This window comes from Drosophila persimilis, unplaced genomic scaffold, assembly GCF_003286085.1.
Source record: "Drosophila persimilis strain 14011-0111.01,24,50 unplaced genomic scaffold, DperRS2 tig00000000-arrow-pilon, whole genome shotgun sequence".
Taxonomy (NCBI): domain Eukaryota; kingdom Metazoa; phylum Arthropoda; class Insecta; order Diptera; family Drosophilidae; genus Drosophila; species Drosophila persimilis.
In genome coordinates this window covers 27,646,462-27,658,473 of record NW_020825288.1, presented here as the reverse complement: position 1 = coordinate 27,658,473, position 12,012 = coordinate 27,646,462, and the positions used below count along the sequence as shown (strand labels likewise).

Sequence of the window (12,012 nt, the reverse complement as noted above, 5' to 3'; positions counted from 1 at the left end):
GCCAGAGTCGGAGCCAGACGAACAGAAGACGTCTTCACCCGTACGATATTCACATTTGAATGTTTCAATTGGCAAATGCGGCGTCCAACTTTAGTAGTAGTTGAGCGGTTCGTGGGGCCCCCGGACTCGAAACTCTGTTTAGCGAAAAACGCTCTCAAAGCCGCGGCGCAAAGGCAGAGATCAGAGTCATCGTCGGCGGGCGCCCCGTCGTCGTACCGCAAAACGAAGATCTTTGCCACATCTTCCTCAAAGCCCAAAAGCAGCAGCAGCCGTAAAGACAAAAACCAAACACAAAATGCCTTTGCAACCGGTCGCAGCGGAAGAGAGAGGAGAGAGATAGATAGCGTTCGGCAGACAACCGAAGCTTAACAGAGCTATAGGCTTTACGACTGTTAAAGCTTAACATTGCGGTTCGGGTACTGCTGTCAAGGTAGCTGTTAAATTTGAAATATTTTATTTAATTGTTGGTTTCAAACGTGTAATGAGTATGTAGCAAAGCTTTGGAATTCATCTTTAGGAAGAGAACAGCGTTCGTATTTTTACCTGTGTAGCTATTCATTTTTATATCACTGTGTTTTATACGAATTAAGCTATAAATAGATTTAATAATGATTTATTTAAGAATAATTAATTATAAAAGAATGATATACGACTTGGTTGTGTACTTTTAATGTATAAATGTTCTACTAGGTGTGGCCTCCAATGCGTGCAAATAAAAATAATAAAAAGATGGATATTTGGAGACTATTGGTAGTAAATGAACAGAACATAGAAAGTATTTAGAAGTAGTTTATGAGAAAAGAGATATTTGAATAGCTCTTTCAAGGTTCAAGAACCTTCATATTACCATTTAAGCCAAATAGACAGAAATAAAGTAAAGGGACCCATCTAATTGCTCAAAATAATTTGTGTGTCAATTAGGGCTGTTGTCTTGGATATGTCAAAATCTTAAAAGATTAACCCGCTTTCTCATAATTTCCCATAAAATTGCATAAATATCACAATTGCATTAAATGCTGATCACATTCAATTGAAATAGATTTCAATCAATCAGCGGGATGACAGTTTGAAAATCCATCAGCGCTTAATGAGGAAGGGGAAGCACTTGTAGGGTTTCCAACGAAGAGTTGGCCTGGCCTCCCTGTAGTGGGGGTGGGGGGTCTGTGGGTCGACTGCTCGATTGCTCGATTGCCCGCCCGTGGAAGGCAGAGCACACAAAAACATCGCAAATTAAAGATTCGAAATGCTCGCAGTGACGACTTTTTGACTTGAGGCGTTTCTTGTTTCTTGGCTGAGTTTGATTTTGTTTGTTTTTTTTATGTGTTTGTGAACCACAAAACAATGGGGCAAAAGGGAAGACAGCTGAGGAGTTGACAGTGGACAGTTTTTATGATGATTTTTGTCCAGCTTCTTTGCGGGGCCCACAAACAGGAGGGAACCTGGCGAGCGATCGACTCGATTGCATAATAATTTTGTTTGATTTTCGTTTGGTTTTTGGATACAGCCGATGCTGATGCTGAGACTGAGGCTGAGGCTTCCTCCCTCTTCTTGGACTCATCTTGGAAGCAACTTCTGCTTCCTTCTCCACACGAAGGCAGCAAATGCTGATGCAGATGCCGATGCCGATTCATTGGGCCTGCGATTATGGTTTTGGTGTAGCGCAAAAATGCTTAAATAATCGCAGTCACAAATATTCCCACGAAATTTTCCACTAAGGCCTGCCATAATGGTATCTCTATCCAGTGATCCAGCGATGGTATGAGTAGTTCATGTAAAATTAACATTGGATTCTATTCAAAATCAGAAGTGATGGTCGTAATGGCCTGGCCTGCCTCCTACCTTCTGCCAGTTGCCTGCTTAACGTGATTTTAATGGCGATTCGGTTCTCGACTTTGGCTGTTTGACTCCTTTCCATTATTAACTATTGACAATGTTTTTGTTTTTTTTTTTTCATTGCTGCTGGGGTGATGCAAATGACATTGAGTTAGCGGCGTTTGCTCATTAAGAATGGCAGGCTGCATGCGATCATAATGAATTGCTCAATTGATAATGTTCAACAGAATTACAAGAATTAATAGAGTTTCTCTATAATAAACATTTTATTATCATAGTGTCTTCCGCTAAAGGTTCTGGCATTGAAGATTATTATCAGGAATGTTGGAATGCTGGGAGTCTTTGCAGAAGTCAAGAGTATCCAAGCCCTCCCTAATATTTTCAAGGACATTTTTCCCCTTAAAACTCACTGAAAATGGCATGCCAATTTGTTGGAGAAAATCATTGCCACAACTAATTGATTTTGTACACATTTTTGGCCCAAAAACCAGCGTAAACCAAACTAAAGATCACATGAAAAGAAATACGCGTACAAATCCCCTCTGACACCTTGTGCAACAACCTTAAAAGGTCGTTTCTCCATTTTGTTGTTGAAAAGTAATTCAGTGGAAGTTCGGGCAAAGTGTCAAATCATTGTAGAAGTATCTCAGAAGTCATCTAGCCTATATTTAACCCCAAACTATCCATCAGAGATGCATGGGATGGTGGCCCTAGGTGCAATCTTGTTTCGTCTCAGCCTTTGCCTTTTGTAAATTGAAAAACCATTTAACTCCCGTTAATTTTAACGCCTGTTTTCTATGCCAACCCCAGTTAGATTGCCACACTGCCACACAGCCGACGTAGCATCCACAGAGCACCAAAGCCCCAAAGACCCAAAGCCGAAAACAAAAGCGAGAAGCAGCCGAAATACGTAATGCAAGCGATAATTATTGCCTACAGGCCACCAAAAACGTCTCCAGACAGCCAAAAAAAAAAAACAAAAATCTAAGAAGAAGAAAAGAAATAACAAGAAATAACAGAAGCCACCGTGGTCTAGTCGTGTAGATGATTGAAAAGCGAAGAAGATTTGCATAGAAACGTGCGATTTTCGCCATGGCTAGCGGGCCCGGGCCCGGGCCCCCATGCTGTGCTGCCGAAAGTTTCTGCCAGATACGCCACGGTATGTTGCACCCACACACACGGGGTGGCAGCAGCACACTGTCAACGTGCTCACAGCATGAGAACAATACTTTGCTGCCTTCAATTACTCATCCATTCATGCCGTCATTCATTCAGCACTTGGCTGCAGCATGCCGCTTCTTCACTGGAGTTCATTGCAGTGGCACCAGCAATTTGTTGAATTTATTGTTCATTTTTTGTAGGATTTCAACTATTTTGCTGGCTGAAATATAGGCATGCTTCTGGGGAGTTAGCCAACATTCCTGGCCCTTCTACTTATACGAGCATGTTGTCGTGGACGCTGATTTTCAAATGTGCTTTTGCACTCGACCCACATTTGTCAAGATCAATGATACAGATAAGCCCCATGATTAATGGTCGGGGGTTATGTGTTTTTGGGTAGCTTTGATAAATGTTTCTCGTGTAGCAGAATGTTTTTAACATTTTTTATAATTTTTAAAACATTTTTGTACATATCTCAGAATTATTGAAGGTTTCTCAGACTTTCTAAGAGGCAGAGAACTTTTTTTTTATTTTTATAATGTTAGAGTCAGAAACATCCCATTAGGTTGGTCTCTAATTCTTCGAATTCTAAGCCAACTTCCCACTTTACTTAAATTCTTTTTAATGTTTCGTAAGATATATATTTCACCAATAAAAACCCGAAAAATAAATTGCAATGATTCAGACAATACAGCATCGTTAGTTGACAGCCAAATCTCTCCGATTGGCAAGAATAAAACTGGAAACTCCACGACTTTTTGTCACATCATCCACCTGGAATGTGAACAAAAAACAAGTATACTCGTAAGATAAACGAGTGAAAAGTGATTTCAATGCCAAAGAACCCGCGCCACTAGTCTGTTAGAGGCGTGCAATCTATCTCAAACGACAGCTGAACAACCCAAAGTGATATCTTAGCATTTGGAATTATAAAACAACAATTGTGTGCTAATGATGAAATACAGGCCGGGAGGATTTTGGCCACCAGAGAAGCTACTATCATCCGTACGAGGGTGGTGATGCATTCATTGTCTTGGCTGTGTCAAAGATCCACAGACGAGGGGATACGATAATATAATATGGTCACGGCTTGCAAATGCAAAGGCAAATGCAAATGACACAGAAAAAATTTGATTTTTTTTTTATTGAGCATTTTACAAACTGCACAACAAACCCGAGGGCATGACCTCCGACCGTGCACAACTCCAGCCACGAATACAGACGTCTCCTCCACAAGGAATCACGATGAGGCAGGGGCACAGCACCAGCATCGGCACCAGCACAGCCTCCGCTCGATGCAACCGAAGATTTATGTAAGAGTTTGCCGAGAGTTGGTAGCACAGGAACCCATCATTATCGATCGATATAAGCAGCCGAGACTACGACTCCGAGAAGACAGTCGATGAGAGACCGACTGGGGCCAGGGAACTGCCAGATAATAACTTGATCACTGGAAAATCATTTATTGTGACACGATCGCTGATTGGGGCCCACTCCAGAGACCTCTCCGCAAAGCCCATCGTCAACTTGTTGTCATGCTGTTCCGTCTCGGGTTTTCTATTTTCTTTTTTCCTTTTATGATGAAACATGTTAAATTGCTGCTTGATAATCACTCTGCGGAAGGCAAACAACTTAATTGTTAAAAGATAAAACCTTTGCTAGTTTCAAAACCTCATGAAATATGCTCTAAAAACGCCTAGGTGTCAGAATCTTAGCCAGCATCAAGGTAGAGCATCACCTCTGATATATTAGTTAGTTATTTGTTATTTGCATATTAGATAAAAGGTTGGTAGCTGGTTTTATGATCTGTAAATCTTATCGAAGATTACTTGAAGTGGCATTAAACAGGTGTCAAAATGCTCTACAGATCAAAGAGGCTTTACCAACAACCAGTATCATATGTGAAGTATTATTATTGAACTTTAATTGAATTCGAAAGTTTATTAATCTAATGAAAATTTTGATTTTAAACACGCGAATCCTCTCTCTCTCTCTCCGTAGCGCTTTAAAAGTGAAAACTAAATTACTTTGTTTAATCTCGCAAACAAACGTCTTAATACAATCAAATCCACTGTTTAACCTGATTAATTTTTACAACTTTATGACCCTCAAACAATGACTTTGCTAATCTTTGCTTAAATTTAGTCAAAAGCTATACAAATTTACATTTTCTTATCAAAACCAGAACATAGTTGAGTGTAGCTATAAAAAAATTGCCAAAAATCACGCATTTTGCTTGATATATTGTATACTTAGTTTTCTTCTCTTAAAATTCCGCGTTGCTAACTAAAACTACCACTTGGACCTCCTCCAAAGCAATATGTGTAGTGTATTAATCAGCATGCAACAAATTTGAGGAGGCCTCTGCCACAATCTAATCTTGAATAATTTTATAATCATTATAAGAGTGTTTACATCACCAAAGCGATTGAGGTAGTACATATCTGGATGTGATTTTCACTACAAAAGCGTCTGCAACCAGCGGTGGAAGCTCTCAGTAGGCAAACGGCAGCCTTACCAAGTACATTACCCATTATAAATAAAGTGAAGTGCTATTAAAAGACACAAAATGATTTTGAATGAAGTTCCACCGAAGAAAATTAGTATATTCAGTGCGCGCTATCGATGGCAGCTTATTGCCACAATGACGGGTGGGTAAATCTATTCGGTTGTCCATCAAAAACACGCACTAATCAATAACTAACTATAACGCTTAGTGCATATAATGACGCTGACGCACGGCCTTGCGGTGGGCTGGCTGTCGCCATCTTTGAGACTTCTGGGCTCCGAAAATAGTCCCCTAGGACCACCTTTAACCATTGTTCAGGCCTCTTGGTATGTGGATTACTGTGAACCAAAGAGGGCTGCATTCTATATAGTACTATATTCTATAGGGTTGGCTCTTTGATCGGTCTGGGCTCTCTGTCGGGCAATATAATCTTTGGACTGCTACTCGATCGTATAGGAAGGAAAATGTGCATGTATATTCTGGCAATTCCCAATATGGTATGAGTACGAGCTGATAAAGCACTCTATGGAGGGGGTTTCCTCAAGGTCTGATTCACATTAATTTCTCTTTCTTTCTAGGTATATTGGATCCTTATCTATACAGCCCAAGACGTAACCTATTTATATGCGGGACGATTTCTCGCTGGCATGTCAGGCGGCGGTGTTTATGTTGTCCTACCAATATTTATTGCAGAAATTGCCGACAATGAGTAAGTAAAAGTAAAAAAGTGTGCCCAGGAGGAATTATAATATATGATTTATTGGTAATCAGTGGCTGTTGATTAGTTCAAGTATTACGTGCAGACGATAAAGACATCAGCTCCAGCAATACCGGCTAACGTTTGTCTACTTGAAGTGATTAGATTGAAGTGCTTCGGAGAAATTCTTCCTATTTGTGTATTACAGTTATGACATTTATAGAAAAACCCAGAAATCGGGGATTACTGCTGATTTGCAAAGAAGTCAAAAATTATTCTATAGCTCTTAATGGAAGCTTCCGCTTTAACTCTTTTCAGCGTTCGTGGTGCTTTATCATCCATGGCCATGATGTACGTTAGCATGGGAATGATGATAGGTTTTGCACTAGCCTCCTATCTCTCGTACTATCTGATGCCTTGCATTATCGTCGCCCTTCCTGTGATATTTATGGTGTCAGTCATTGGACTCCGCGAGACGCCCCAATATCTGCTGAGGCATGGTCGTGATGGGGAAGCTGAAAGATCTTACTACTTCTACAAGAACCTCACGCCACCAGCCGCCACAAATATGGAGGTGGCACACCATGATGCTGCTGAAATGGAATTTGACACGTTCCGTATCCAAGTTCTCAGTGGCGGCGTCACACAGAGCATTACCTGGAGAGATTTCTGTGAGTGATATTATCTCTAATTTATGGGGGAGACTCCGCTGAACATGCTCCAACTATCTTTCTGCAGTCAATGTGCCTACCATAAAGATATTCGGCCTGATCTTTGTGCTGATCATCTGTAATCAGTTGTCGGGCAGCTTCGCCATCTTCAACTACACATCGCACATCTTTGCGGAGCTGGGCAACAAATTGGATCCGAATACCTGCACCATTGTGGTGGGGGCTGCCCAACTGTTTGGCATACTCTGTGCCGTTGTCCTGGTGGATCGCCTGGGACGTCGTGTGCTGCTGCTCACTTCGATGGCTGGCATGGGTCTGGGAGAGCTGGCCATTGCCCTGCTGAAGATTTGCTGCACACCGGAGTTTCTGGAGGAGAATGGCTGGCTGCCGCTGGTGGTGATGTGCTTCGTGGCAGTCATTGCATCGGTGGGTGTTATAGCCCTGATCTTTATCATTATCATAGAGCTGTTGCCAGCAAAGGTAGGCTGCAAGTTGATGCCGTGGAAAGTGTTTATATTGACATTTAATCCTTTTTAGATCCGCTCCATTGGCACCTCTTTGAGCATGGCCACGTTCAGTGCCTTCATCTTCATCGCGCTGAAGATCTATCCCACCATGATCTACGATGAGGGCCTGCCCGCCACCATGTTCATGTCGTCGGGCATGTGCCTGTTTGGTTTCATTGTCTTGGGACTCTATCTGCCGGAGACCAAAGGCCGCTCCATGACGCACTGATGCCGATTGTTGTCGTGTGAAAATCAATGATGTCTCGACATCAACCTCCGGCCACGCCAAAACTGTTTGCCTGCCTTTTGTTGCAAAGCCATTACATAAGAGACTCGACAATTTGTGGCTGCTCATCCTGAACTCTTGAACTTAATTCAATTTTGGAGTACTCGGTTTGAGTTGGTTTTGCTTTGATTGTCTGCGGGATCATCTGGGTATATTTTGTAAATAGAAATTTAATTTTGTTAGGGAGAAAGTCTATCGGGTCTGTGATCTTGTGATTGATATGAGCTCAAAGTGAAATACGTGAAATAGGTCTAAGTAGGTTGTTATTATTAGTTGATTCAATTACGGATAATAAATCAATGAAATCGAGGCATTGCTTTCATCCTGTTTTATGGGCAGTATATAACAAGCAAATATTTAAAGGAAAACTCTTTCCCTATCTATTTTCCCTGCGTTGAGGCAGAATTAATGAACTCGCGAAATCGTAGAAGATAAAAGACTGTAGTCCGAAAGCCAAACATTCAAACAATGACTCATAAATTCACCAACAACAAAAATTACTTCTTTTGCTGGTACTCTGCATTTTCAGCGCAAATTAAGCGGCTGAGAGTTGTGCTCAAAAGAAAAGAAAATTTGATCTTTATGACAGGACACACAAATCTCAGATCTCCCTCAGATATCCAGACAAAGCCGCAGAGACTTCAAAATGGGCCGCAGACCTCAGGCCCACAAAAATCCACAAAGGCACAGACAAATGCTCACATTTTGGGCTGGGGAGAAGAGCTCATATTTCGGGAGCTCCGTCCAGCCATCCATCCACTTAACCGAATAGAGGTTTCATCAAAATGCAATTTCATAATTTTCACACGTTTTTCTGTCACTCTGGAAAATGGGAACGGGGGCCCCTACTGACAAGCGGAAATTTGTAACAATTTTCCATTTTTAGCTGCACTTTGTTAAGTGCAAATGCAGAGACGACTACTGCAATTAGCCGTTTTCTGATTATCAACTGAGAAGTACATATCTGGATGACTTGTCGGAAGTGGTGGTGCCCCAGGGCACCATCAACATCATGTGTGTGTGGGCCAACTGTTGCAACCGCTCCCAAAAAAAGAAGGCCCAAACAATTGTGGCTAATGCGATCCAACGATTGCTCTTTGTTACGATTACGAGCATTTGATTTGTGGCTGCAGGGAATCCAATTGTTTGCCTTTGATTTGCTGAAAGAAAGCTGCAGCAATATCCATTGTGTGCCCTCATGCTGGGATGACGATTAATACGCAATTTTATATATCGAAGCAAAATGTCATTCGATAGCAGACCAGACCACAGCACGGTAGCAATTCCAATTCCCATTTCGAGACCCCATAATTTACAATTAGCGCCGTGCTGTGTGTGCCACTCACCCAGTGATCTCCATTGATAACATTTTGCGGGGATGACAAGAGAAATTGTTTCTTGATTTTATTTATTTGTGTCATTGCAAATATTGATTTCATTTTTATTTCATTTGTGGCGATGCTTTCGAGTTGCTATTGTTCGGAAATCGATTTCTGTAATGGAAAAAAATGTATTTCAAATATTTATCTGCTCTAATTTTTTGAATGGTGAATGGGTGGTGTGGTTATGAGAGAGCTTACCGAATTCCGCATTTTCTATTCATCAGAAAATATTATACAATCAGTTAGCTGAAGGGCATACAACACGATCGAATGAGTTGGTTCTTTTTATTCAAAGGAAAGTTTGCAGTTTGCATAATGAAAACTATCTTTCAAAGTTGATTGAACTTTTAGCAAAATAGTAGAAACCTTAATTTATACATCCACCAATCGATTTGCATTTTAAGCATGCTTCAACATTCAACATACTCGTACATAAATGCTTAAATATTCAAATAAAAACCTGACTTTTGGTGTGAAAATTTTAAGATAAACGAGAGATGAAAAACAAGTCTTGACAGCAGAAGCTACCGTTAGCCCAAAGGGGAGACTGGAAAAATCTCCCATACATAAATATATTAGCCATGATTAATTGAAAGGTCAAGCGGTCGCCCGAGAAGTGCGTGAATGCTGGCTATAAAGATATCAAGAACTGAAAATAAAAACATAAAATATTTGCGACTCTGCTGAATATGTATTCAAATAATTCAAATGGCCTTCAAATGTAGAAAAAAGTAATGGCCAAAAGGACCAAAAACGGGTTACCGAACAATTTATAAAAATTAGACAAAAAATTGCATGAAATATTAAACTTTAATTAGCGGCAACGGCAACCGTCAGTGAAGCATTTGTAAAACGTCTGCCAATAATATAATTAATAAGTAGAAGTCTCACACGTACCCCAAAAAGGTCATTAAGTCGACCTCAACTCGTGGTAAACATCATTTTGCACAAAGAACCACAACGCCATAGAAGTGTTTTTCGCCATGAATTATAAATTTATGCTAGAACATTAATTTAATGCCCCAGACACTAGGCACTGGGACGAAATTTCGCCACACAGCCCGAAAGATTTATGAAATCCAACAAGACATGGCATAAAATTAGCCAAAAGAATGGTCGAATGTGTGGATGGATGCTGCTGTGGCGAGGGCAAAAACACCATTTGGTAGAGGAAACCTTTCTATTTTCTATAATACTAATTTATGCTACCACTGACAGCTTTATTTCTATAATTATTATGTAAGAAGGCAAAAGAAGAAAACCCATTAATAAGGAATTAACTTTTTCTTAAGATCTTTCATATATAAAAAGCGCAAAGGCAGCTGACACAAGAATCTGTTTGAAACTGAAAGATTACACAATTTCTGGGCATAGTTTTTGATGGTCTTCTATTCTTAAAGATGAGGTAAAAGTTCTTTCGCGAAAGATTATTGAAAGAGACAGAATAATGTTTAAAGAAAAGGTTCTTCTTTGAATCAATGTTTCCTCTTCTTTCCGAAAGATGATGTTGAAGATTCTAGAATTGCCTTCGGAATGATTGATGATCATAGAGAACTTTCCTTGGATGGTTTTTAAGGGGAAAGTTCCAAGGCGAGAGTTGTTGTTAAAAGTGAATTTCTCTAAGCCATGCTTTTTTCACTCTTTCAGGAAGCATCTACTGCAAAAATTCAAATCACGCCAATCTGTTAAAGGGAATTGCAAAACCGCCAGACAGGTGTTTGTTTAAAGAAAAGGTTTAGCTAAGTTTTTTTTGTTGCCTTGCTTTTCCTGTCAGCTAATTTCCCTGACGTCTGTGTGGGGTCTCTGTCTCTGCCGTTGAAGGCTGCCAGCTGTCATTGATTCGCATGGGGGGATTGGGTATTGCTCTTTGAAAGGGTATAGGCACTGGTAGTTCTGGAAGTGGTCCTCCATTGACAGCATTGACTTGGATTGGATGCAATTATGTTGAGTGCATGTTTAGCTTCTTTTTTTTTGTGTGGTAGGTAGTTGATGTTGTGGCAAGTTGTTGTAAATTTGGTTATAAAACAAACACAAATGACATTATTCGCACGAAAGGCAGGCAGGATGGCTGCCGTGGCAGCAGCTGTTGTCGCACGACTTTCCTTAACTTCTTCGGCAGAGGGCACCACCACTCCTGCACCACTCCCGCACCACTCCGAGACCAACAATCAATTCGACAGCAGCGGCGACGACATTTGCGCAGGCGCGCAGTCGCGCAGGCGCCTTTTGTTGCGCTTTAACTTCCGGAAATCACGTTGTAATGTTGGGATTTTTCTTAGCTTTGGCTTTTGTTAAGGAATGGAATGGGTCAGAGGCAGAGCGAAAAGAAATGTGCACGCGAGCAAAATTACAAAATGCTCAACAGTTAACATAAAATTTGTTTGCTTAAAGTTGTTAAATTTTTTCAATTATGCAAAAATAAAATTTTAACACAATCTTGTGGTAGCGTCGACTAGTGGTGGGTGAAATGAAGTCATGAAGGCATGAAGACACGACAGACCGAAAAGCCGAAAAAACCGAAACTAGTTGGGAGATGAGAGTACATTTTCGAGGAGTTATAAAATTGGCCGGTTAGACATTCACCAAAGAAAAGGGTCGCAAGCGAAGGGGAAAACGGGAATACCCCGAAATGGTATGCATTCAAAGACCACCATCAATAGATATTCGTGAAAATCCCCAATTGTTAGCCATGGCTCATCACTTTTTCATAGTTCTTTTTCACAGTCAATCAAAAGTTAATAGGATTCTTCTATATATGTAGATGGATACTCGCCGAATAATCGACTGTCTAATGCGAATTTAATTGATGGCCAACTACCGAAAATCATTGTAAAATGCCTCGCACGCCAAATTGACACCTTGTCGAGGGCACTCCCCATAGAGCGGCGGATCTCTAATGTCAGACAAAAAAGTCTGCGGCCCATCCGTGGCACCTAAATCATAGCAAAGACGAGCCGCAGACCGTGG

The 12,012-nt window shown here is 40.8% G+C and overlaps 1 protein-coding gene across 1 annotated transcript; it reads left to right on the top strand.

Annotated features, from left to right (window-relative positions):
* The first annotated feature begins 5,538 nt into the window (after nucleotides 1–5,538).
* On the top strand, nucleotides 5,539–7,945 carry LOC6594513 (facilitated trehalose transporter Tret1). Its single transcript, XM_002019460.2, has 7 exons — nucleotides 5,539–5,645; nucleotides 5,712–5,829; nucleotides 5,889–6,000; nucleotides 6,082–6,212; nucleotides 6,519–6,871; nucleotides 6,939–7,351; nucleotides 7,409–7,945. The coding sequence occupies exons 1-7, from the start codon at nucleotides 5,564–5,566 to the stop codon at nucleotides 7,604–7,606; spliced, it is 1,407 nt and encodes a 468-aa protein (XP_002019496.2). The 5' UTR covers nucleotides 5,539–5,563; the 3' UTR covers nucleotides 7,607–7,945.
* Nucleotides 7,946–12,012: the final 4,067 nt, after the last annotated feature.